This window comes from Poecilia mexicana, unplaced genomic scaffold (assembly GCF_051168715.1).
Source record: "Poecilia mexicana isolate PSO_F unplaced genomic scaffold, ASM5116871v1 scaffold_17, whole genome shotgun sequence".
Taxonomy (NCBI): domain Eukaryota; kingdom Metazoa; phylum Chordata; class Actinopteri; order Cyprinodontiformes; family Poeciliidae; genus Poecilia; species Poecilia mexicana.
This window is the reverse complement of record NW_028263386.1, coordinates 19,276,204-19,304,052: the sequence shown is the minus strand read 5'-3', so window position 1 is coordinate 19,304,052 and position 27,849 is coordinate 19,276,204. Positions and strand designations below refer to the sequence as shown.

The window sequence follows — 27,849 nt, the reverse complement described above, 5'->3', positions numbered from 1 at the left end:
ATCAGCAAAGGGTGGATACTTTGTCACTTTGTTTTGCAATTATGAGCGAGTTGTGTATGTTTGCAGGTAGAATACTGATCATGTTCCGGATTACATCACACCCCTGAATGCAACTGGTGATAATTTTACTCTTGCAGCCTCATTAAAAATATTATTAATAAAAAGTCAAAGGGAGTTAAGTATCTAAATATGAACAAGAGTCTAATCTTAATTAAAAGGTAACTCCTCAGACATATAGTTCTATTCTGTTTTCAAGGAAATTATTAAATAGATTTTTTTTTTTTTTATGCATGGGGTTCATTTCTGTCCTTTCTGTCGCACCATTTGTGATCGCTGGGTTTGGCTTCAGTACGAGTCATCTGCACTCCACAAAGTCAGCAGCCTGTAGTCGTGTGAGGCGGAGATGCGGGTATGGGAGGGAGGCGCAGCCGGAGCTCACGTTCATTAACGACCACCGATAACCGGGAATCTTCCTCCGGCAGCATCACAGCGACACGCAGCCGGGGAAGATGGTCGCAGTGCAGACGTCCCTGAATTCGTCTCCATCGGCGGAGTGGATCTGTTGTCTGGATAAAAGGTGGGTCATTTAAAAGAAGGAAAGAAGAAAAAAAACCAACATTCGACCCACGGCCACGCCGTCGCCTGTCTCATTCATTCATTCATCTGCTTTTGCATGGTTAATCGGGACCGGTGACGGATGCGTGTACAGTGTGACAGCGCAGTGACAGCGTGATGTTCCTCGTTTTTCAGCGTTTTGCGTGTTTCCAATGAAAGTAGGATGTGGTGTATGTGTGTGCGCGCGTGTGTGACAATGCACAGTCTACGTGAAAGAAAATCCCGGTTTTGTCTGTGTTCGGTCAAAAAGGCGTTGGTGGCCTGAAGGTTCAGTGGGGTGTTGCTGCACTGTGTGGACTGTGGTAGACGGGGTGGATGAGCGCCACATGGGTGTTATCTGTCGGCTGAGACCGATAGTTATTATCATAATGGAGCAGTGAGCTGATTGCCTCGGGATATAAAGGAGAATAATCACAGCGTTTGAGTTCAGTCATTTGTTATACTGGGCATTGTCACATTGCTGCATGCAAAAAGCTGCCTATTCTGACTGAACAGATTAGCTGATCAGCCAATTCGCACTGTGACCAACTTCAGCTGGAATTAACATCCTAGCCTCTTTATGGGTCCATGAAACTAAAGTCTTACTGCGTTAAAAAAAAAAAAAAGTCTAAAGGAAATACTATGACTATCACTAATCACTGTCTCTGATGGACAAACCCCGATCTGTGCGACCTGCACACACACCCACGCATACTGCGCACACCTCTCAGACACATTGTCACGTTGCCATTGGCAACCTGAAGCTACCATCTTGTCCTCTCATCCACACCTGGAAGGAGACCTGGGGAGTACTTTCACTGAGCTATATTTCATCGCATTTAGTGGAAATAAGAACCAACATTTACTTTTTTTTTCCAACATTGACTCTTTTGAGGGTAATGAAAGACTGTTTTAGTTTGTGGAATAATTTATCGCCAATTAGTGACAATAAGGCCAGCTTAACCCTTTCACCCCATTTTAAGTCCTCGTTCTGTTTTTTTCTAAGGGGTAGAGTGCCCAAATTGTTTTGGGGTGTAGAAGGGGTGAGGGGGAGAGGGTATGACTCTTTAAACCCTGTAAGGTCGGATAATTGTTTACTCAACACTCTTGGCCATATGTCGTATGTTTACATATCACAAAACAGTGAGAACCGATGATGTGTCTGCCTTTTGAAGGAGTTTCAAATGCAGTGAGACTGCAGTGCTGGGTGGGAGTCACTAATGAATGAACCGGTGGACAGGACAGGATTTTATTGTGGCGCACTCAGCACTCCTCTTCCACTCCTCTGATTCAGTAAATGTCCAGCTCTTACATGTGACTGTGGGTTTGAGAGCTTCGAGTTACAGAAACTGTTGATGTGAAGAAGTGAGGAGAGTGGAAGGACGGTGGCGATGTCAAGACAGAGAAAACTGTTTAATGCAATTTTCCGAAGACGTTTATCGAGAGGGAAACATGCCAGCTCAAGGTTGCCCAGCTTTGAGAGCTGCAACATTTAGCCGCATGCATCCCTTCTCAAACACACCTGAATCAGATTATTGGGCCGATTCACTGCCAGTGAAGGACTAAGATTAAGACTATTTAAAAATAATAAATGTTTTTAAATAACATTGGTTTGGTTCAGACAATGCTGATAAGGGAATTCAACTGTGTCAGGCGTGTGCTGGATACAGTTGCTTTTATTTGTTTGTTGTTGCACCAGACACATTGTATATGGCCCAATTCAGAAGAACATTTAGATAAGATGTCTGACTGAAGCACCAAAACTGAAAGTCTTTACCAAAATATAATCACTAAAGACACTATAACATTAATTATAGTCTCTTATAGGTATCAGCTTATTTACGCTATCTAGATGTAAAATATTGGAAGATGTAGACATCGTCTGTTATCCTGTCTTGCTGTTTATTTTAAGAGAACAAGCTCAAGTGACCTGTGTTTTCTGTTGCTGTGCACTGCCAGTAAGTTGGCTGAAAGCTGCTATGCTTTAAACCTGTTTCCAAGAAAAACGATTTCAGTTGTTTGAAAATACCTTTGTTTGCCAAAAATATGGACAGTCATGGCTGGAAAAACAATGAATATAGTGAATTGTTGAATACTGCGCAAGCAATATAGCTGGCAAATAAACCTCATTTTCCTAACTCTTCTGTTTATTTTCCATCATCTTGGTGTTTGTGAAATTTTCTCTGAGTTTTTCCACAGACTGTTCATAAAATCTGTATCAAATTTAGGCATCAGTAGTTTGAGACGTCTGTCCAGCTGGTTAAATTTATTATTTTTATGGCTCTTTAAACATAGAAACACAATAAATATTCAAATATTAAGCATCCAAGCAGCCCCATATGCATATGATTGCAAGTTGCACATGCAAATATTGTGACAACTATTTTGATTCGGTCTGTTTAGAGTTGCTTCTGAAACGGGACACTGACCAACACATTCGACACGTATTGATAATTTTGATGATGGCACTCGTCAAAATGTAATGTTTGTCTCAATTGTTGACTGTGTGTAGTTTTTATGATGTAAAGCACTTTGAACTGCTGAAATGTTCCATATAAATAAACTTGATTGATTGCAGCGCTACTGTTAAGAAAAAGTTTATTGTATGGATGTCGATCTATGCGGAGCAGAACAGCAAAGGCCTATAATTTCCTACCCAAACGATTAAATCTTACTTCTAATTTGCAGAATATTTCTTCCATTGCTTAGGTCCATGTTTCAACATTTAACTAACAACTGAATGCTACAGACATTAGTATTATAATCCTAGCATTAATCAATAGAACATAGGATGGAGTAGAAATTATTACCGCTTCTCTTGCCTGTTATAGCTGCAATAAATTTGTTTTATTTTTGTGATAATACTGGCATACAGTGAAAGGCTTGATGTTACAATGACAATCGAATACTATATTGCCTAGAAGCTTTCTTCATAGCTTCAGTTTATTCATAGCTTTATTCAGAAGCTGCAGTTGAGATGGTTGAGGTGTGCGTTTGCTGGTTAATAGCTGATGTTTAACAGGTTCCCAGGCTGTACGTGTTGTAGACGGATGTTGAAGCAGCTTTATCCACGCAAGTGAAAAATCTCTGTTGCACTAATGTAAAACCAGAGAGCACAGGAAATGCATTTTTTTGGACCTGACGTAGTGAAACCACAATTTGTTTATCTGGTAACTATTTTTTTTCACCCAGTTCGATTTCCCCAAAATAGTCTGCAGAACATTGAAAGATGTCTCTGAGTCTTCTCTTTAGAGGTTGCTTTGTATATGGATGTGTGTGTGCACGCGTGCGTGTGTGTGTGTGTGTGCAGCATAATTTGTGGCTGAAAGCTGAGATCTCTGCTGACATTAGCATCAGGCTGGGAAGGCTGAGAAAAGAGATATCCTGCAAAAGAGAGGAAGGAGAGATGGAGGGAGGGGGGTGGAGTGAAGCAAGGTGAACACCTCTCAGGTCACATTCTTGTCAAACTATGAGGTACACACATTTCTCCTGGCAAGCTTGCAGGCAGGAAGCTCGGGGCACATAAAAGGACAAAGAATGAGTGAGGAGCTAAAGGATTGTTGCAGACAGAATTAACAGTTTTGCTGTAGACATGTAGAGCGCCACAGTCCTACATAGTTAACCTTTCTGTCTCTTCCTGCTGTACCGCGTGGGAGTCCACCTGTCGAAATCATTAACCCAGACTAGACTGGGCTATGATGCTCTGTCTGAGCTGTGTGGGCCAGTACGACTGATGATGAGTCAGAGAGTAGAAGCAGAGAGAACGTGGAAGAGATTCATTTAAGTAGGAGGAGGCTTTTCTGTCAATTATGGGGGGGAAAAAAAAATGAATGAAGCTGCCACATTATTAGGCACACCTGGTCTAGTGCTTGTTTACGCAAATAGTGAGTCTCTAGATGGATTCAGACATCTTCATCTTCAGACATCCACAGCCTCCACACACTCATATAGGAGAAAGCATTGTCTGCATAGGAGGCAATGCAACTTCTGGGTGTCTGGCACAATAAACGGCTATAATAGGCAAGCAAATTAGTTTTGTTAGTTAGTATAATGCGTCATTGCTTCAGTCTGCTGATTTTGACATCATAACTGATTAGATGCCACGTCATATATTTGTTTGCTTTGATACTGAAACTTACCAAAGCCATTGTCTGCTTATTTTGAGCTTTCATTGCATCAAACTCTTAAGAAGTTGCAAACCTTAATGTTCAGTTTCTTTAAATGAGGTGCAGTAACTTGCAGGAAAACCGAAATGATGTTGAATCCATCTGTACAGCAATGGGCTGACGTTCAAATTGAAGTTCAGAATGAGACGGAGAGCAAATTGAAGTTACTTTGAACTCAGCGTTTTTGTTGGTAATAGATAAATTAGTGTTTTTGAAACAGCTGATGTGCTGGGATTTTTTTATTTATTTATTTTTTACATTCATATCAGACTTATAGAGAATGGTCTGGCAGCGAGAAAGCATCAAGTAAATGGTGGACATCTGGGTAAACATTAATGCCTTGTGATCAGTGGTTGCAGATTGGCTACAGCAGCAGACGACCACTGGGTAACAGATTGGGAAAAAACAGCCCCGTCCAAGTGTTGGACCAAGTAACGTCTTGAATCGAATCCCAAGTTCAGCTGAAACATTCACATGGCAGGGTCAGAATTTGGAGTAAATAAAATAAAAGCACACATTCATTCTGACTTTTACTGGTGGTTGAGGTGGGTGGCGGCATTTTAATGGCATCGAATATATTTTTTACTGACAAAACTACCAAATGTATTGTTGCTGACCATGTCCACTGCTTCATCACAGTGTCACCTGTGATAAAGGGCAGATGAGTATGAACCATAATTTTCGAGGGAGGTTTTGGTTACTTTGGTAAATTTATTAAATCAGCTCTGCGGCCCAAAAAGGATCCAAGCCAATACTAGTGTCGTGTACGAAAAAATACAGCTGTTATGCGAGTGGTGGTGACAACAAATCTTTGTCAGTAATGGAAAGAAGCGATTTCTGATATAATCACAGAAGCATTTATACAATTTTGTCTTGCAAGCCATGCTGTGACAACAAAACACAACGGTATAGACAGGCAGAAAAAAATAGATGCTGACTGAAGAAAATTGCATATCAGGAGGAAGACAAAGACAAAAAGTGCCGGGGGGTTGAGGGAAGATGTTAGGGATGAAGAGGGGAAAGGCATTCTCTCATCAGTGAATGAAGGAGCTCTTTTAGTGCATTAGCTCTTCTGTATGAGGAATTCACGTACACGCAGATGCACACACACACACACACACACACACACACACACAAGGATGAGTCACTTGCAAAGAAAAAAATAAGTGAATGAGCGCTTTCTAACTGCAGCACGTTTTCCTGCGAGACGTTTTGGCGCCGTAGTTTTTCTCCAGTGCGCCACTGAGCAGAAGGTTTTATCCGTCAGATCGTACTTCTGTGTGTTCGCTGCTCACCCTCGTAGATTTCACAAGCAGGAATTGTGGGTGTGCTCAGTGAGATTAGAAGTCTATTAGAAAATAGCACAAGGACTTACATCAACACCCAGTGGGGGGTGCCTGTGCGGAAAGAAATGGCGCATGCAGCCCTCTACTGCTAATGCTAAGAGCGTAGGCAGAACAATGAAGCAGCGTGCTTGCACACACACACACACACACACGCACACACACACACACACACACACACACACACACACAAGCTCACAAAATTGCTAGGATAATGTAACAAAAGGCCTGTCTCAAGACATAGCACTACTGGCTCATTTAATTATTTAGGTCAAGACTGCTGGTCACTTTCATACAGCTATAGCTAATTACTGCATGCTGCAAGGCTCAGATAGACTAGTATCATCCAGGAAGTGGACTTTTATGAGCCCCTCCTCCCCCACTGCCACTTATATATTTTTGCTCCTTGTTACCATACACAGTAGTCATGTATGGTATTGATGCATTTCAACCATTCTTTTCCAGGGATAAATGACTGTACAAGCAAACACTTTATTGAATTTTATGTACAAGAAATAAGTGCACCAGTTTGAATTTCATGCATATGTAATGCAGAGTCAAATTTACACATACAGACTCAAATGCATAGCTAATATTTGGCTAAATGTCTCTTAGCAAGTTGCAGAGAAACCACGCCTTATCGATGTTCAATACATTTGAGTTTAGAGCAGTTCTGACAGCTTCTTGTTTCCCTGCTTCATCCATTTCATAACCAGCTCTGATGTGTGTTTGAGATCTTTATGTCGTTAGGTTAGAAGATCTAATTGTGCCTAAAGTTCAACCGTCTGACGCATACGCTCACCTTCTGATTTAAGAAGTATATTCAAGAGCAACCCAGAGCTCCTCCTACAATGGAAGATGCTGAAGCGCCTCTGTAAAGTGAGTTTAATATGTCATTAACTAAGAAAGGAGTCCCTGCTCCGAAACCGACAGCTTCAAGTAAGACTGATCTCCACAATTGTCCACATGGGAATACCACATGCCTTTGGGAGAGAAGGTTAAAAAAAAAAAAAAATCTGCCATTTGGCCGCAGTGACAAGAACAATGTTTGGTGTTGTCAAGCTAAGGCTTTCAAATTTAAGAACACAGTACCGACTGTCAAGCACGGTAGTGACGTCATTGTGCTGTGGGTCTGTTTCCGGTGCATCGTGCTAAGTGGGTGGAATTAATGCCCAACTGGGTGTCTGAACAGGATTATGATTCCAAAAATCAGAACTGGTTTTGGAATGGCTTAGAAGTTATATTGTAATGCAAAACAGATTAATGTGAGTGACCTTTGGTTTAAGGTCTGTTAAGGGACCTTAAACCAAAGTAAATTGGTCGTACGTACAAATAACAAACATTTTTGCACCAATTTCTTGATTTTTATGTTGCATTTTCTGTCCACTATCAGAAAATGGCTAAAATGTATCAAAAAATCTCATAATTACAGTAATTTATTATAGTGATGAATCTGAGCATGATTCTCTCTAGAGGTCAATGACTGCTGATTGCATTAGGCAACGAACATACACAGTAAGAAGAAAGGTTTGGATATGGTTGTACCTTATTCAAGTACATAACTTTCAATGTTGATCCTCTTTGTGCAGGCCCTCCGAGCGTTCAGGCGAGGATGTGGACATCATACTGACGAGGCTGAGAGGAGTCAAGACATTCCAGAGGTTTCCGCCTCCACTCCTGCTCCAGATCTGTACCTGCGCCTTTTATGAATGCCTGGAGAAAGGCATTACATGTACGTACGCTAACACCAACTAGCATGCAATAATGTGGGCTTTTTCCAAAATTAGAGTAATTGTGCTGCATTGTCTTCCCCCGGTCCTGCAACTCTTTTGGATGATGATGTGCTGTGTGTAGAGTAAAATACAGAGTAAATATTCTTTATTTTATCAAAACACAAACCTGCATGTCTAACCAATATTTTCCTTGCAAAGCAGTGCAAAAAAAACAAAACAAAAAAAAACAGTTATTGATAATTAGTTATCAAAAAGGGACCATTATTGGGAAGTCGAAATGGACATCTGCAAAAGATAACTTGCTTTCTATAAACTTTGTACAGTTTCTAAAGCCTTTTTGCAAATAAATTGGCATCAGAACACAATTGTGTACAAAATCTTACAGGAGGAAGATAAAACAACTAAAAATGCTTTAAGGAAATATTCTAAATATACGCACCCGATAGCAAAAACAATACAAATAAAATCTTTAAAACTCTGTGTAAAAAAAAAAGTGATGGTTTAGCCAATTAAGCTAAGTTTCGTTGATGAACAAATTTGTAGTGTCAAAACAAGCTATGGCGAAAACAGAGAAATGAAAAGTCGCAGTTAAAACTGTGATTGCTAACGCTGGCGGACAGTTTAGCTGATCTCGATGAGCAGCCGTCATATGTGGCCGACCCGGCTGGAGGCAATCTGCTATTGTCCCTGTCGTTACACCACTGCTGCAGATGCACAGTTGTGGAAAGATTGACATTCATTTGCATGGCTGGATATTTTAATTTTTTTTTTCTGCTTTCTGCCAGCATTAAGCTGATCAGCAGCTATGATGGCTTTTTGCAGTCTGGTCAGCTTCGAGCAACTATGAGAACGGTTTTATTTTTTTTATGTCTTTTATTTTTATGTGCTGGGGGTCTCACTGGGAAAAGACTCCTACTTTCATGGCTGGATGAAGCCACAATGTTCCAGCTTCAACTAAATAAACCTGGAAATTGCTCTACACTTCCATGATAATTCAAATTTTAGGTCTATTTATTTAATCATTTACCAATTTTTTTTGTGTTTAATATATTTATTAGGGTTTTCACATTATATCTAAAAACAATTCAAACAATGAAGAAGAAAAAAACTGAAAAAAACACCCAACAACCAGCATCCCTGTAAATACTGCCCCAGATTTTTTTTTATGTAAAAAAACTTTGCTTATTTTGTCCAATACCCTACTCTTAAAAGTGATATTCAACATATTTCTTTGTGTTGAAGAATATATGTATTTTTTTAATTAAAGGCCTGAAAACATTATCATCTTATGAATGAATGCTTGAATGAAGTAAATGTGCTGACGATGTGTTTTATTTTAAACTGGCTGCCTTACACATGCAGAGCCATTAAATAAATTGGGATATTACTGAAAATCACATTTATTTTAGGAACTTTATCACTAGGTGAAACATATTGCATAGAATAATTACACATAGATGGATGTGTCAGTGCCTTTGTTTGTGTTACACTTCATGAAAACATGACATTTACATTTTGTATATTACATCAGACTATTAAAAAACATATTTAACACAGAAATGTGGTTTTTATTAAAAGCATGCCACCTGTTTAAATTAAAGGTTGTTATTTCTAAAGAAGGTACTTTCACTCACCTGAATGCATATTCTAATTTATTGGATGTCTCTCTATTGCTGTCTGCAGTGTTTCGACAAGGAGACATAGGCACTAGCTGGTATGCTGTTCTGTCTGGCTCCCTGGACGTCAAAGTGTCGGAAACGGCTAATCATCAGGTAAGACCAGGCCTATCAACTGAAGCGGTTCATGTAGTTTGTGCTGTGCGTCCGTCGTTTAAGCCCCCAATTTATAATTTTGTCATTTGGTATTGATATAACCTATTCCGTCTTATTCTCTCAGTGTCCATTCAGCTGTAAACGTGTCCCCGCAGTCTCAGAGAGCCGGTCGTTTTCTGACTCCCCTCAATGCCGACATTGTTCTGGTACACTGCCCTGTCCCCCGTGGAAATATTGAGAAAGCAAAACTGCCACAGCACAGAAAACAAATCCCCAGAGAATCGAGCTTTCTGATGGACTGGATATCCACTTTGCTTTTAAAAACTGTGGAAATGGGGTTCTGGTGTACATGCAGAGGAGAAGAGTGGCATGTGGGACAGAGGATTTGTTCCAATTGAAAGACGGAGATAAGAAGCTCCTGTGGTGCGAATCGTCCTATTCACGCTCGGAGCGCTGAAGAGCTATTGGTGGCCTAGTTTCTGTAGCTATATTTGAAATGTCAGTTTAGTTTGGACGACTGAGAAGGTTCATTTAGTTCATTGAAAAATGTTGTCTAAACAAGTGGAAAAAATGACATACGAGTAAGTGTGTGTGTGTATGCTTCACCCAGACCTCAGCTATGTGCTGTTTGTCACTGCTGTGTGTTACATTGAAAAAGTTATGACATGACCTTGTCGTCACATTGTAAGATTTTTGAATTTTATTTGAAATTCTTAAAAAAAAAAAAAAAAAAAAATCAAGTGAGAGGTAAGTAAATGGTTTTCAAAAGATTTTACAAACAAAAGTCTCAAAAGTGCGGTGTGCCTGTTCTGAGGAAAACACTTTTTACTGAAGTCACATCTTCAAGTCTTTTATTATGTCTCTGTCGACTTTAGTTTGACAGAGAAAATATTTCCATGGAAACAGAAGATTAAATTAAAATAAAAAAAATTTCTATCCGCTGGAGGGCTTATAGCAAACTGGACTTCATTGGACTTTTTCGTATCAGTGGCAGCACTTCCATAAAGGCCGAATTTGAGGAGTGCACAACTGATAACTGTCTGTCAACAAGCGTTTCCACCTGAGCGGTAGATCTCAGCAACTCCCACTGAGTTGCCATGTTGGTTGCCTCTCTGAATAACACCCTCTTTCTCTGCCTGTTTGATGATACAGTTCCCATTTTGGATTGACAGAAAGCCTAAAGAAGGGAGGGTTGCTTTATAACATAACACATTTCTGAAGACAGTTAGTCGCACCAGATTTTAAATAGGAGTGGCAGAGAAAAATGAGGGATTGAACTCATTTTCCTACTGAACATTAAAAAAAAAAAAAAGTTTAAAACAACTTCTTCAAAAAGCTGCTTTGTGTTGGTGTCACATAAAATGCCAGTGAGCTACTCTAAGGTTTTGCGGTTGTAATGTGAGGAAATATGTATCACCTTCCTTTTGTATTAACTGCTGTATTGTTCTTGTAAAGTTTATAAAGAAACCTAATTTAAACACACACTGCTCGTTGCATGTTAATCACGTCTGTCTGTGTGTTCAGGATGCAGTCACAATCTGCACCCTGGGGATCGGGACGGCCTTCGGGGAGTCCATCCTGGACAACACGCCTCGCCACGCTACCATTGTCAGCAGAGAGACCAGCGAGCTTCTCCGGATCGAGCAGAGGGAATTCAAAACCTTGTGGGAGGTGAGATGGAGCAGTCAACAGATAATAAAATTAAATGACCCAATCTATAAATGATGATCTAAGCAGGTTGAGTTTTGATGTTTTTTTGGATTTTGTACTTTTTTCCAAAACAGCTTTCTGTTGCAACTCCCCCCTTGACCACAAGAGGGCCGTCCACCATTGTGGCCTCTGTTGTTGCTCCTAATAGATGAACTCCTCAGGCAACACAACAATGGGCTATTTTAAGAACGGAGGGAGACAAAGGCGGGCATGTACCGCACGTGCCTGTGTTGCTTCTTTATCGTAGCCGGTGTCAGTTTATGTGTAATTTACATTTTCCATTATTTGCTACATGTGAGTGCTATGAATAACATAGACTTAAATACTGCACTGTTACAGTAAGATGATCAAAAAAAGAAGAGACTAAACAACAACATGCTGAGATATTTGGAAATAGATTGCTTGATTTCCTCCAGTAATAAATCCAATTGTGTTTGTTAAAATATGTTAGACAGGTTAGCACTGCGAGACAACAGAGTATTGTACTGTAAAGGCTCGGTTTTTCCTTTATAAAAAGAGAGCATGTAGCTGATGACCATAATTAGACAATGTGCAGAGATCCTACATAGGAAGGCAATGTGTGTCGTGGTAGTCTGACTAATTAGCCTGTCTCTCTCTCTCTGTTGATTTGTTTGAGATTGCTGGCACAAACAAAATTTAACTTAAACAGAATGGTCTTTATGCCGGATTGCACTTGTAGAGTTGGCTTTGTAGTAGCTGCTTTTGTGAGGGTCTTTCTCTTGTTGAGGTTACTGACTCCATTCACAAAGTCCCACTCAAGGGAGGTCCTGGCAGCGAAGCGGATCACTTCACTTTGGCTTCACAGTCGTCACCCGGTACTTCGACCCGCTGTCTGCCAAGTCCTGACGAATCCAAATTTTCTAAGGACTTTTGTCTTGCATATATTATTTTTTTTTATGTTTGTACATTTAACTTTTCAGTTTTTGTTTAACGTTGCTCACGTTAAATCTGCTGTGTAGTGCATGAAACGCTCGAGCTCCTCAAAGTGTAATGAAACGAACAGGTTTCTCTCTCAGAACGACTCGTGAAAGGTTGGTTAAGGTGACCAGCCTCTTTAATATCACCCACAACAAGCACTGTTAATTACTTTTCTCTGCTAGAAAATAAAACCCAAAGCTTTGACTCTCTCACATTCGAACATAATATCCTCATGATTGTTTTAATTTTAATTATATTCACGCAACACTTTTTAGGTTCTTAATTGTGTTTTTTCCAAACATCGCAAGACAACTTATTATTTTCTTTTCACTAGATTGTTATAGATTATAGTTTGAGGGTGTGTGAAATAACAGAATATATTACTAATAAAAGTCACAGAAGTCTGTGTTTTATATTATGAAAAAAAGATCAAACATTTGAGGGGTATGGATACGTTTGGCTGGCTTCGTTTGTAGATCTGCTCGATCTAGAGGGATGTTTGCATGGAAATAATCTTTTTGCTGGTTATATTATTGCATCTGAAATGTGTAGTTGTTTGTAATGCTACTACTTCCCCTTAAAAAACGATATTACCTTACCTAAGTATACAATAACAGATGCACAAGAGAAAATTTCTTATTTTTTTCTGTCTAAATTAATTCCCGAAAGACCAGCATGGATTTTTTTTTTATAGAACTATTGCCACTGAAAACACATTTATCTCTATCATTAAAAAATAAAAATCTTCCGAGTGGTATAACTGCATGAATAAAAATTAGATTCACCGAAACGTGGCATCTCCATTCAATGCCGCAGGGACACGTTAGAGTAAGATAAGACAATAATTGGTAATTAAAGCGCGCGCGTCGTCTTTTTGGGCTCGTGGTGTGTTTGCTTGCTCACTAAGTGCACTCTGGGTCCCTATCAGCCGTCTATTTTAGGACAGTGGGCACAAAGCAGAACACGTCGCCTGAGGTCGTTTTCCTCTCAGTCTTATCCGGCTCGTCGTACGAGGCGCTTTGAGTTTCGTTCGTGGGCTAATTTGTGCGCACGTGCACTTTGAGCACTAGAAAGCTGCAAGATGAATGCAGCCGTGCGTTTGATGGAAGGATGAAAGAAGAGGAAGTGCCGCTTCGCAATCCTATCAGGAATATATATATATATATATATATATATATATATATATATATATATATATATATATATATATTTTTTTTTTTCTTTTTACAAATGCAAGTAAAGATGCATCTAGGATCTGCTCCTGATGATTCCCTGGTCTCCTTTTCCCCCTGCTGTTCTTCCTACTTTTGTCTCGTTTTACTCCTATGCCCACTTCCCTTTGCCTTCATTGAACTACTTTACAAGCCTTCTTGTTCTGGTTCGCCTGCCTTCTTCCTCCTCCTCTTCCTCCTTCTGCTCCAGCCTCACCCTTTACTACTCCTGTCTCTGCTGAGCTGCTTTCTCGCCACCTACTCCTCCACTGGAGTAGCTCTGTAATACAGGCTCACATCACCCTGGTAACCTGCGAGAGAAAAGTGCTCTGGCTCTTGGCTTGATTGCAGCGAGGGAGGGCAGGCGAGAGACAGAGACGGAGACTGTGGCAACTGTGTGCAAGGGGAAGAGAGGAAGAGGGAAGTGGAAAGAAAGGAGGAGAGCAGCTTGTTTTGGGCAGGATGCTATCCGGTGGTGTGTGTGTGTGTGAATTGTAAAGGAGCAGAGGGCAGCTCGCCGGGGTTTCAGTCCCTTCGGCTTTAGTTTGTCGAGTGTTACTCCAGGTGAGTCTGACTCTTTGGCTATAACACTTTTAGGCAAGTCTGTCTTTGCTTCATACTTGATTAAAAAAACAAAACAACAAAAACTAATACTATCTCTATGTTTACACTGTTTGTTTTTATCGTTGGGATGTAGTGTATTGCTCTGTTCTTTTCTGTGATGTAGCCGCATGTATTTTTTTATTTTTATTTTTTTTAATTTGTGGACAGCGAAGGGTTTGTGTCCTCAGGTCAAACAGATGCTCTCTGTTTCCATCTCTGTCAGTATGTGTGTTTGTGGCCATCCCCACAAATCCTGGGTTGCCAGATAATGACCTCCCAGTAAAGCATTCTTACATTCAAGCCTCTGCTCCAAAAAAAAGAAAAGAAAAAAAAAAAAGAAAAAACAAACCGGCAAAGAAAATCAATCATAATTTAATGTTAACAGATGTAAGAACAGCATCTGTGCTCTCCGAGTAGCTGAACTGTGCTTTAAGTGCAGCTGCTCTGTATGTGTGCGCGCGCGAGAGTGTGTGTGTATTATATAATGTTAGATGTTCTGCATATAAATGATCTTGGTTGTACAAAAGACTTTGTTTTGAAAGGCTCTTGAGGTTATGTGTTCAAGTAACATTGTAGGCCGTCAGGAGAGACATGGCTTTAATGGGATTTGATGTTTAATGAGTCCCATAATATTTGAAGCCACAAGCTCTAGTCTTGTTTTAGTAGCGTAGTAAAACAGGTCTGCGTGCCTTTTAAATAACACACACACACAAGCACAGTTTCCTACTCTAACAGGAACTCCAGTTGTCCTTTTTCGTTCCCGCTTTGCTAATTTCTGGAGATGCGGCAATCAGTTGGCCAGATTGCTTCAATTTTCCCTCGATCAGCTCTGAACGACAATCAGTAGGTTAACCTCTTTAAAAGCCTTCGTTAAATACACCAACAGTTCATTGAATGCATCCAAACTCAAACCTGCCACTACTTTGCTCCTAAATAGAAATATATTTTTTGTCACACTCCTCATTTTTCATATGTCCGTAGCACATGAAATTGAAAATCAGAATCCTTAAACATCAAAATTAGCAATCCAGTGCATCTCTACTTATTTGACTGATGAAAACTGTACTAATTATACTGGCTACTTAAGTAAAAAAAAAATGTTGTTAGTTCAGGAAAGGCTGAGCTAACAGGTTTAATAGCTGAAATACATTTTGAATACATTGTTAAATCCCATGCAGTATTTAAAAATATACTTAATTATTTAGAAAGCATTTGTACTCTAATGGTTTGGTCATAAGTTTTTAAGATGACGTTTTATTTTCCTGGCACATACATGGGCGTTAAGCATAGTATGGATAGTATTGATATGTCTTGAGGATCATCATGCAGTTCATCTGACCCAAACCGTTACCTTTGAGATTGGTTCGGATCTCTAAGAACCAACCAGAAATCACCACCGCTGCAAGAAGTTTGTTTGGAGAATGGAAGGTGAGGCTGTCAAGCACGGTGGTGGCAGCATCATTCTTCAGATTCATCGGCAGTGGTAGCTTGTGTTGCATCACGCAAAGTGTCATGGTTGAACCTCTAACCCTTTTGGGTCTTCCAACAGAACAATGAGCCCAAAGGTACACCAAAACCTGGTACAAAGGAGAAAAGAAACAAAACCACAAAGGTTTTAAAACTATATCAAGTTGTTATCTTTTCATATCATCCCATAAAAAAACAAAACAAAAACAGTTTAAGTGCACAATTGAAAGAATCCAATTAGTGCTTCGTCAGACTGGCATTTTAAATGGTCTTTGGTCTGATTTGTTTTCCTAACAGAAGTATCGTCAGAGCCTGGCTGGGTTGTTGGCCCCACCTTATGGAGCCATGGAGAGTGGATCCAACAACGACAGTACGTACGGAAAGGAACTGGAAGAAGCATGTGCAGAGTCAACAAGTCCATATCTGTCCAAAAGCAGCATGAGGGCTGAGTTGCTTATCTAAATCGCGTTGAAACACATTAGTGGCACAGACACAGGATGGGCTTTGCTTGGCTTTTCTTAAATCAACCGTTCTAAAGATAGTTTTTCTCCTCAGGACTGACAGACAAAGACAACATGAACTCAGACTCTGGAAACAAGGCTCATAACAAGGTAAATGTTTCCAGTAGTTCCCTGTTTGACCTTAAAGGTTTTGTAATAACTGAAAAACAAAGAAAACTACACTTGTTTTGCCTTCAGCTCTTTGTTTGCTGCAGTATTGGTGTGACAAAAAACTGAGAAGCACATATTTTTTTTTGCTGTTATAGATCTCTCTCTCTCTCTCTCCATGTTATCAGGCAGATCATTAACATGAACACTTTTATTAAAGCGTCCATTAATATTTGAGCTTAACGGTTCTCCATATATCTGAGCAAACTTGCCTCCTATATTCTGCAATCCAGTTGTTGTTGTTTTTTTTATGCAAACTTTTATGTGTCGTTGAATGAACCAGAATAGTAAAATAGATTGTCACACTGATGACTCATAGTTTTGATGTTCTGTAGATATGCTAATGCTAGCTAATGGATGCACATCGAAGAAAGATCCCATCTGCCCAATTAACATGCCTTCCTTTGTTGTTTCCAGTAGCAACTCTTTGTGCGTGTGCATGTGTATGCACAGCTCTCTTATATTCCTCTCTGTTTAAGAAACGGGTTCGGTTTTTTAAAATACGTCTCTGGTTTTATGGTTACACCACATCGCTCATGAAAATCTAACGGGCAAGCGTTCAAATGGCAAGCCCTAATCTCATCAGATTGATGAAAACAAACTATTTAGCTCTCCGTCTTAGATTAAAATTGGAAATGTGGGCTCCTCCTCCGCTTCTTGAACACAACAGCATTTCCAGAGTCCTTCTGTGGGTTCTGCAGGTTCCCTCCGAGAAGCTGCAGAGAGCAGCGAAGGTCCTACGCAACGCCATCCTGTCCAGGGCGCCGCACATGATTCGCGACAGAAAATATCACCTCAAAACATACAGGTGCGTTCTGCAGATGAACCCGTTTCGTTCCGAATGCTTTAGTTCGGATCGTCTCTCTCCGGTGTTTGAAGCATGCGTTCACACACGTGTGTTGCAGACAATGCTGCGTCGGGACGGAGCTGGTGGACTGGTTGGTGATGCAGAGCGCCTGTGTGCTGACTCGCTCCCATGCTGTGGGGATGTGGCAGGCGCTGCTAGAAGAAGGAGTGCTTAATCATGGTAACTTAAACTCGCTTCATTGTGTTTCAGCATGCATGTCTGATGGACTTTAACATGTGAAAAAGCATGTTTTTGTTCTATACATTTTCTATAACTTAACATATTTTACAAGAAAAATAGAAGTTTTTTTTCTTCTACAAAAATCAACCAAGGAAAAGTTGAAAATCAGGAAATATCTAAGCGATCGCAACGACTTCTTTATCACTCTCAGTGCTTTTCCAATGTCGAAGTTCTGCAAGATCAGTAAACTTTAAATTCTAATGAGTATTTAACACTGGAACTGGGAAACATTTTAAATATCCAAAATAAATGAACAAAACAACAAATAAAATGAATTTTGAAGTCTTTATAAACAAAACTGTCCTGGAAAAAAAAGGGGGCTATTTGAGACCAAATCACCAAACTGAAAACTGGACAATAAATGATAAATCATGCCAATGGAAATTATTGAGTTTGTTTTAATTTATTGTATGATTAACTGATTTGTTTATTATTGTGATGTAATAGTCTCTGGATTATTATATCCAGAGATTTAAAAACTGACACTATACGCTGTGTATTAAACTGCACATTTTCTGTGCTGCTCAGTGGACCAGGAACTGGGCTTCCACGACAAGTACCTGTTCTATCGATTCCTTGATGACGAGGAGGAGGACATGCCGCTGCCCAGTGAGGAAGAGAAGAGGGAGAGTGAGGAAGAGCTGCCAGAGACCATCCTGTTTCTGGCTCAGATCGGCCCGGACGCTCTGCTGCGCATGATCTTAAGGAAGCCGTAAGAAACCATTGTGCATCATTTACTGCACTGTAAACGTGGTCGAGAGAGTCTGGTGGAGCGATTCAAGTTTTTAGGAATTTCTAAAGATTACGTGTGACATTAATTGTACAGATGGGAACACATCAGCATTCCCAGAGTGGTACTGGTGGGTTTATTCTGACGAAGCCTCTCTGTGTGTGTGTGTGTGTGTGTGTGTGTGTGTGTGTGTGTGTGTGTGTGTGCGTGCGTGCGTGCGTGCGTGCGTGCGTGCGTGCGTGCGTGCGTGCGTGCGTGCGTGCGTGCGTGCGTGCGTGCGTGCGTGCGTGCGTGCGTATGTGTGTAGGCCAGGGCAGAGGACAGCGGATGACCTGGAGATCATCTACGATGAGCTGCTTCACATCAAGGCCTTATCTCACCTCTCCAACACTGTGAGTCTGCTGCTTCACTGTTGGTTTTCCTTAGTGGCATCAAATAACGAGTTCTCCTCAGAACAGCTTGACACAGATTTCTCGATCCTTGTAGCAAAGTGTGGAAATTCAAGTCGGCTCATGAAGGTTTTGTTTTGTGTTACATGGTTTGATGAATCAAACTGAAAACTTTGGTTCGTAATCAGATCAAAAACGCCACCGTTGATATTAATATCATCTAGTCTTCTGTTAAGATTAGAGGTCTGCATGTGCGGCCATTGTGAAGAAAACATTGATGGTTTTCTTCATATAAGCAGAGGTTGTATAGATTTACGGTTTTTGTTTTGTTTCTGTATTTATTTTTTTTGCTTGCAGGTGAAGAGGGAACTGGCAAGTGTTGTGATTTTTGAATCGCATGCAAAAGCTGGAACTGTGTGTAAGTTTTATGTTACTGGCCTGTATTGTAAAAACTGTTGCTGAAAATTGACTTTTACTTAAATTCGTTCCATTTCTTCTGTAGTTTTAGTGAATCCTGTACCAATAATGTAATTAAGTTGGTGTTAAAAGTTTGACTTTATTAATTTTATTGTCCCTGTAAAGACAGGTGGTGTGTAATCAGTGGATTTGGTGGACAGATTTATGTAAGAGATAAAAGTTGTTCATACCTGTAAGTTGGAATTGAAAGGAGACGTAATCTTTCAAAAAAAAATTCAAAATAAAAATCAGAAAATTCGGTTTAAATTTCTATAAATTTTATACTGAGACCACTGAATAAAATCTGATGCAACCAATTTTCTTCAAAAATATGTGCCAGCTGTTTGTAGTTCAATCATAAATAACGGGGAACACACCAAATAGTTCAGGAGGAAAGTTGAGGAAGGTTTTAAATCAGAGTTTTGTTTTTATTTATTTTTGTTTAATAAAACAACATGCCAAGCTTTGGACACAGCGAACATGTGGGAGAAAGGAGGTCTGGTCAGACCACTCAAAATTTACTTTTTGGCCCAACATGCAAACACAGTTTGTGTCACAAAGCACTAATGATACAAACGCCATCCCCACAAAGATGGGGATATGGCAGCATCATGCTGTGGGGTTGCTTTTCTTTAGCATGAACAATTCAGCTGCTAGAGTCTTTTAGTCTATCACCTAAAATTACAATAAAACTTACCAGTTTGAGATTTAACAAAATAAAATGTAAAAAAAGAGTAAAGATGATTATATGCGACTGATATGTGTGTGTGTTTTTATTTTCCAGTGTTCAACCAAGGAGAGGAGGGCACCTCTTGGTACATCATCCAGAAGGGCTCTGTAAACGTGGTCATCTACGGCAAGGTGCGTCTGGATGCATTCGTCCGCTAGCTGCACATCAGCTGGTGTGTTTTCATTGTTTGGAATTTCACACATGAGCCTTTTAATGGTTTTCCACTTCATCCGAAAGCACTTTATCTGTCTGTAACGGACGAGACCGCAGAAGTTATCGCATCTGGCCTGAACGCACAAGAGCATTTGTGCCCTCTGGAGACGGGGAAACGCCGGCAACGCAGTTTGGCAAAAACATCCACGACCCGGCTTGACTCATCCCAGTGACTAACCGGCCTGATGGATGGCACGCAGAGACAAAAAAAATAAATAAAAAAAATCCCACCGCGCAACTTGTGTGCAAACAAATGGATGCACGCTGCGATCGCACATTTCCATTAATAATTGGCTCTTTGCAAACGAACAGGCAGACTCTGGTGATTCATCGCTGCCCCTGCTTGCGCTCCTGTCTGGTGTCTCTTCTGGGCTCCGGATGACTCTCCGGCCGCCTTCGTGTCGAAGTTCTTTTGTGTCTGACTGCGACCTTCTCTCTGTGTTCGTTTTATGGATGTTTTAGGGAGTGGTGTGCACACTCCATGAGGGGGATGACTTTGGCAAGCTAGCCCTGGTTACAGATTCACCTCGCGCCGCCTCCATCGTCCTGAGAGAGGACAACTGCCACTTTCTCCGTGTGGATAAGGAGGACTTCAACAGGATACTCAGGGTTGGACCCTTATTATTCTTTTCTTCTTTTTTTTTTTACAGACGCCTCAAAACATTTAGTTCCCTATTTTAAAAGTTTTTTTTTTGTTTGTTTTTTTATTTATTAGATACAATAAACGTTGTTGCTTAGACTTTGTCTCCCTCCTGTGTCGGGTCGGCTGTACTGCACCGCAGAGCCTGTATTTACACTGACGCTGCTCTAAATATATTTCGTAGGATGTGGAAGCCAACACGGTGCGTTTGAAAGAGCATGAACAGGCTGTGCTGGTTTTAGAAAAAAGCCACAGGGCGTCCACGTTGGGAAGCATCAAGTAAGTGATACGTGTGGATCCTAAAATAATGGCCATGATGGTCTTAATTATTTTTAGAGGATTAGATCAGATCACCCCGATCCCGGCGTCTGCCTCCCACAGTGGATCATCATGTGTTTAAAATGATTTTCAGCATGGAGTAAACATTTACTTACATAAGTCTGTTTGAAGCCATAAATACACTGCAGTTAAGAATTAGAGTCAAATTGTCCAAATTGAGAAGATGAAAACTCACAGACCTGTTATGTCTGTTTTATTTGTACATTACCCCCATTTTTGGAGCATGCAGAACACTTAACAAGTCTTCTAATCAAAATGTAAACAAATGCATATTTAATGCAGAAATGTAATGTTTCAGTTGTTGACTTTGAACTGCCTTGTTGCTGAAATGTGCTGCACAAATAAGATTTGATTCGATTTTGAGTTTAATCATAAATATCATGTATTACTTTCCGATTGATTATTTAACTTGTGGTTTATGTTCCTAAAAAAAATTCCCCAAAATAGACGACATGATAGTGTCATGTTGTGTCAATTTTTTAAATTTTATTTCTAATTTCTTGCAGATACACTGTGATATCAGGAACGCCAGAGAAGATTCTTGAGCACTTCCTGGAGACTATGAGACTGGACATTCATCACAACGAGCCAGGTAACGGCACAGACAAACAAATACGAAATACAGGGGGGTTGTCAACTTTTCATTGATTGAAAATATACTCTAAAAAGAAGTGAAAATTAAACAGATGACCCAGCTGTGATACGTTTCAAAGTGCAATTAGAAATAAAAAGTTTACAGCAATCAGTAACTGCAAGCGGGCAGAAACGGCTTAGGGAGGAGGCTAGAATAATATGTATAAATATCAAATAAGAAGGGAAAAAAAAATGAAACCAACAAAACCCAAAGCTAAAAACAAATAATTGTCTAAGCATCAAAAACACTGAGAACAGCAACAGTGCGTCTCTGTTTATGCTCTTGTGTTCAAAATTAGTTGTTTTTCTAGTGAAATATCGTTAAAATGCTACGATGAAGATGATTGGTCTAAAGTAGTTGCTGTGGAGATTAACCAATCAGATGCTAACAGCAGTTTTTCAGTGCTGCTGAAAGAGCTGCAGCACAGAAACCTCGGTGACTGCACATTTTAGTTAATTTCTAATTTAAATATTTAATAATAAACATTCACTGTTGACTGAATGATTTCTTGATGTACTGAATGACCTGTTTAATGGATTATGGAGCTTTTGGGCCTTTGTACGTCGTCTATCTAGTAGGAAGGATCTGTACAGTGAGCTTCATCACCATTACCTTTTGAAACTTTTGTGTGTGTGTGCGTGCGTGCGTGCGTGTGTGCGTGTTGTGCTTCACTATGCTCTTCTTATCCATCCCCTGACTCTGTTCTGTTGTTTCTCTTACCTTTTAGACCCAGCAGTGGATGATTTTGTTCTCATGCACTGTGTCTTCATGTCAAACAGCCAGTTATGCCCTCTACTAATGGCACAATATCCTTTTTATCTTTTTATCTTCAAACGTTTCATGTTTTAGGGTTAGTGTTACGTCCTATGAATGTAATGCATGCAAAACAGTTTGCGTTGTATTAACTTTTGTACCGATGTCTTATTAGCTCTCATCATTAACACACAGGCAACCAGAGGCTTAGTTTTTTTTTCTGAATTGTATGAAATCCACGTTTTTTTGTTTTTGTTTTTTTTTTCTTTTTGGAATACCTACAACATATTCTCTTGACATATCTTTAATTAATGCATGCAATAACTCATAAGTGAAGGCTTTGACTGCAAGAGAAATATCTTGAATCCAGATTGATTCTGTATCAATTCAACCTAAAAAAAATAAAATAAAAATCAGATATAAAAATCAACATCTTTGATAAAATAAAATCTTTAAGTTCAGTACGGCATCGGACCTGTGTTACTTCTTACTTGTTCTTCTCCTTAAACCCTGGGTGTACCTACCACGTGGTCTCTCCGCCTGGCTCTGAGCAGGAGAGGCTGGAGTACACGCTCAACAACAAAAGGAGGGCCCTCATTCTGACCCTGCGCTGGGCGAACACACACACCTACCTGCTACAGGAGGAGCCTGCTGCAATCTCTTTCCTGGAGGTTAATATAGCATGATTTTATTTTATTTTTTAATGAAGCCATTAAAAAAAACTTGGCTGCCTCTGGAGCTCTGCGCTCTCTGACTTGTTGTTCCCTGAAGGAGCTGTACGGAAGCGTGTCCAATGAATCTCGGACACTGAGAGGTCTCAAAGACTTGGTGCCTGACCTGGAGAAAGTGGTGAAGCTACAGTACGCATCGGATTCTCGATTTAAATCACTGAGTGTGATTTCTGTAAGCCTGAAGTTATATGTGGTGGTTTTCTTTGCAGCTCAGAGGAAGTCAAATCAACTAAAAAGGTTTGCAAAGAGCACCGATGAGTATTACTGTCCACCGTTTGTGCTAGGCTTACGCCAAATGCATCGCAGTAACCTGGGTAATGTCATGTGATTCAACAGAAGACCCTGATTCGACAGTTCAGCAACGGGGAGGAGCGGCTGCAGAAGAAACAGCCAATTAGGAATCAAGATGACAGTAAGTCGCCCTGTAATCATTTGACACCGACAGCTACTTAGTAGATTGTTATGAAATTTACTGGCTAGAAAAATGCATCATAATTCAAATTAAATAAATATTGAGTGATAAGACTGTTTGTTTTTTTCACACCTAAGTGTGAGGCCGTGATAAGAAGACATAAGCAGAATTGTCTTTGGAATTTTTAAAAATACATTTCAGGCCATTTCAGGTAAAGATGTCTAAAAAAACCATTGAAATAACTCGTATCTTACAGGCTGAGTTGAACCTAAAAAGTGCTACAAAACCCATCAGTAATGCAGGAATTTATTCCAAGGCTTGTTGACCGTTGCAGTAAACGTTGGCCAGCGTGATAGCTGAATAAAATATCTTAGAGGATTTGAGATAAAAGCTAAATCTGACGTCGCCGTTTAGAAGCTGGCTAACTCTTACCTCGGTTCTCCAATCGTCTTTCTACCTGCGTGAAGTCCTCTTGAAGGTCTACTGCAGCGACCACACCTACACCACCATCAGGATCCCAGTGGCAGCGACCGGGAAGGACGTCATCAGCGCCGTGTCGGACAAACTCGGCACCACTGAGGAGCTGCTGCTGGTCCACCTCAGCTCTGCCGGTGGTGAGAAAAAAGAACGCGGAGCTTCTAGAAATTGATTTTAATACAGCAGCGTTGATATAATACGATTTTCCCCCCTCCCCCTCCCTTTGTCTGTGACAGAGAAGCAGTTGTTGAAACCTAATGACGTGTCGGTGTTTTCTACGTTGAGCATAAACGGTCGCCTGTTCGCCTGTCCTCGAGAGCAGCTCAGCGGTCTGGTGAGCGACTGACGTGGCCGCCGGTCTCTCGTCTCGGCCCGCAAATTTATAAAGACGCAAACGTGTTGCTCCTGTTTGCGTCAGGCTCCTCTCCCGGACCAGGAAGGCCCGTCTGCCGGCTCCATGTCAACCTTCGAGTTGATGAGCTCCAAGGACCTGGCCTATCAGATGACCATGTTCGACTGGGAGCTGTTCAGCTGCGTACATGAGGTGTCGTGTGCTGAAAATCTCAAGTTTCTCTGTGAGATAACGAAGACATTAAACAGGTTTTATGACTGTGAGTTTGTTTGTTTTTTTTTTCCCCCTGTGCTTTCCCTCAGCATGAGCTGCTCTACCACACGTTTGGACGCCACAGCTTCAGAAGAACCACGGCTAATCTGGACTTGTTCCTGAGGAGATTCAACCAGGTTCAGCTGTGGGTGGTCACCGAGGTCTGCCTCTGCACTCAGCTCAGCAAGAGAGTGCAGCTTCTTAAGAAATTCATCAAGATAGCTGCACAGTGAGTACATTTAGTGAATGTAAAAGATATTGGCTGATATCAACAAGAAACTCAGGCTTTTACTGCACGTGTTCCCTTTGTCGTCTGCAGCTGTCGAGAATTTAAGAACCTCAATTCATTCTTTGCCATCATTATGGGGATGAGCAACCCTGCTGTCAGCAGGCTGAGCCAGACATGGGAGGTAAAGCTTTCAGCAAAACCAACTAATCCACAAGTTAATCTACTGTAAACCTAATCTACATAAGAACTGTAGAAAAAATCTCCTGTCATATACATTCTGTTTTTGTTTTTTGTTTTGTCTCTGACAGAAACTCCCAACCAAGTTTAAGAAGTTTTATGCCGAGTTTGAGAACATGATGGTGAGCTTTGCGTTGAAATGCCATTTTTAAAAATTTAATCCAATGTTTTATACATGTTTGAGATTTATTCAGTAAGATCAGAGTAACAAAGATCATATTTTCTTGCTTAGCCTTGTTTTTCTTTATAGCAACCTAAAAAAAACTGTTTTGCACTGAAATATACAGTGGAAAGATGTGTTGAAATGTGCAGAAACTGTTTAAATCAGGACTGAAAATACTTGATTTGACCAATCATTGACGAGCAATGGAAGTGTTAGATTTAACATTATATTTGCATTTTTAATGTTTGTCATTTTTGTTTGATTGGAAAAGATGCCAGGAATGCCTGGTGCACCTTTAATTGTACTACTTATGATTTTGTTAAACACAATTATTCCTTAAATAAATATTCTCAATTTTTATTAAAAAAATTTTTTTGATTTGAGGTTATGCTATTTGAATAAAAAAAAATAAAATATTTCCCACGTCTTTACCATGGGTTGTCAATAATTGAGGCTGGTACAAAAACAAAGGAAGAAATTAAACACTGGACATACTTTTTATTTTATTTAGAAAATTTAAATTAGAGATTTGACCTTTATATTTTTTAGAAATTAACCTCATGTATCTGTTTTACGACAGGACCCGTCGAGAAACCACCGATCTTACAGACTCACTGTCACCAAGCTGGAGCCACCAATCATCCCCTTCATGCCGCTGCTTCTCAAAGGTGCGACTCAGAGCCACTGTGTTGTCTGTGATATATTTTTAAAAATAAAATACCCACATTTTTGCATTTTAAACGAGGAAAACTTCAAGACACAAATTGTCTTCAAAGAGCTCCAGTTCTCCCTTTATGTGCTCCAAATATGCAACACGTTGCTCTTTTTGTTGCTAACAGATGATCTTTGCCGCCTTCTTTACAGATATGACTTTTACACACGAGGGCAACAAGACTTGTATTGACAATATGGTCAATTTTGAGAAAATGGTGAGTTCCTTTGATCTTAAAAAAAAGTCAGATGAATATTTTTTTCCGATTGCATCAAAGTTCCTCCCGTTCAGACATAACAATCTAACACGCTGGTATCGTTTCATCAGCGTATTATAGCAAACACAATTCGACAAGTGAGACACTGTCGAAGCCAACCGTTCAGTAAGTTTGTACATTATTCAGCAGCAGTGCTATTGCTATTTTGCTCCCTTTTTTTCCACATATTGTCACATTGCAACAACCAAATTCCAGTTTTTGGCACGTAGGGACGCTAGTGGGGGTGCATAGCATAATATATTTTGCTACTTCTGGATGCAAATTGCTTTGTTAGAGCATCAGAATAAATAGTGGTAATGCATGCTGCATAACCTCTGTGATCCCTGTAAATACACTAAAGTTTGTGGTTGCAACGTGACAAACGTGGAAAAACGTGGGAGGGAAGGATCCGGTACCAAATGTTTCCCTGTGCTCCGTCAGATCCCGACATTTGCCAGCCAAACAAGAACCAGGCGGAGGTGCGGGGCTACGTCAGGAAACTCTGCGTGATCGACAACCAGAGGGCGCTGACGCAGCTCTCCTACAGGCTGGAGCCTCGGCGGACATGAGCCGCAAACCCTCCACCGCCGACGCCTTCGCTCCGTGACGTTAGCATAAAGTACACAAACGCGTCACCGGTTTGACGCAGCCCAACAAGTGGACTTGTAGTAGCAAATCACGGCAGTGATTCCTAGAACTGTGACGGGCTCAAGGACTCGTACTGTGCCGTTAAAACGCCGCCTCCCGCTGCTGGACTGAAGGGAAACCGGGTCAGCTGCTCTCTCGTTGCTCTGTCTTAAATCCTTGACCGATTGTTCATATCGTACCAGTTAGTACTGTTTCTACAGAGCCGCTAGATAGATCTGTGGTGTATAGAACGTGAATCAAATATCCTGCATGGTTGAACTTCATAGGCTTTGTGTTCTATACAGTGGATTTCTATCAGAGTGTCCTGTATTGTTGTGTTAAACCCAGAGGAAGCAGAGTTTACAACGAAAGACTCAACCTGCCTGTCGAACCAACTTCCCCACTTACCAACGTTAGTGTTTTAGACTTTTTTTTAAATATCCTATTATATACAGAAATCTGAGAGTACATATTTGCCTAATAATCTAAATTATTCTAATCGAAGTATTTAAAATCCATAGGATTATAGGTGTTACATTGAAAATGATTTAACAAGAGTATTAGTTTGATCTGAGCCCTGAAGGTGTTTAAAACGGACGCTAAAGTATTACATTTTATGTCAAAGAGATGAGAAGTAGTATCTCTTGGAAAATGCAAATTACCTGATTGGATCTCTATAGATCTGTTGTGATTTTATTTAGTTGAGCTTTTAAAGGGAACCCCCAGTCTTATCTACCAGTTGTGTTCAGTCTGTGTGGTTTTTATTTTTGTACGTGTACATTCGGAGTGCGTGCCGTTCATCTTTTCGTTTGATCTCACGATCTTTTGCTGTGATGATGTGTTGAGAAATTCAGTAGCTTTTTTTCCCCAAAAAAGCTGCCTGTAAGGTGTATTGTATGTGTAGTCTGCCTTGTAAATAAAATAAAAAAATATTGCAAATTTATCAGTGTTGACGACTTGATAATACTGCAATTTCTTCCCATGTGAACAGGATCTAGCTCATGTAAGCTAACAAATGATTGAGTTTATAGAAAAGTCTGGCTTGTAGAATCTGGTGAGCAGGTTTATCGCTTTTATCACCGAGAAAAATGGGCAGATGTACGCGCCATTCATTTGCGGTTCTTATCTGGATCAGTTGGTTTAAAACTGCTTAATGAGGGATTGTCCATAGTTAGGGATACATCCTGTAAGAGGATTTAGGAAATTGTTTTAAGTCAACTGCTG

The 27,849-nt window shown here is 40.3% G+C and overlaps 1 protein-coding gene across 1 annotated transcript; it reads left to right on the top strand.

Moving 5' to 3' along the window:
- LOC106905601 (rap guanine nucleotide exchange factor 4-like) lies at positions 1-27,568 on the top strand. Its single transcript, XM_088014508.1, has 30 exons — positions 1-577; positions 7,693-7,835; positions 9,520-9,608; positions 11,133-11,279; positions 15,836-15,908; positions 16,094-16,149; positions 16,908-17,014; positions 17,112-17,233; positions 17,822-18,005; positions 18,331-18,415; positions 18,770-18,830; positions 19,653-19,729; positions 20,274-20,420; positions 20,636-20,730; positions 21,297-21,382; positions 22,152-22,230; positions 22,698-22,848; positions 22,949-23,037; positions 23,118-23,145; positions 23,245-23,320; positions 23,788-23,934; positions 24,034-24,131; positions 24,216-24,341; positions 24,452-24,630; positions 24,721-24,811; positions 24,939-24,989; positions 25,611-25,698; positions 25,895-25,959; positions 26,070-26,124; positions 26,440-27,568. Exons 1-30 carry the CDS (start codon positions 510-512, stop codon positions 26,565-26,567), a joined length of 2,991 nt encoding a protein of 996 aa, XP_087870634.1. The 5' UTR covers positions 1-509; the 3' UTR covers positions 26,568-27,568.
- Positions 27,569-27,849: the final 281 nt, after the last annotated feature.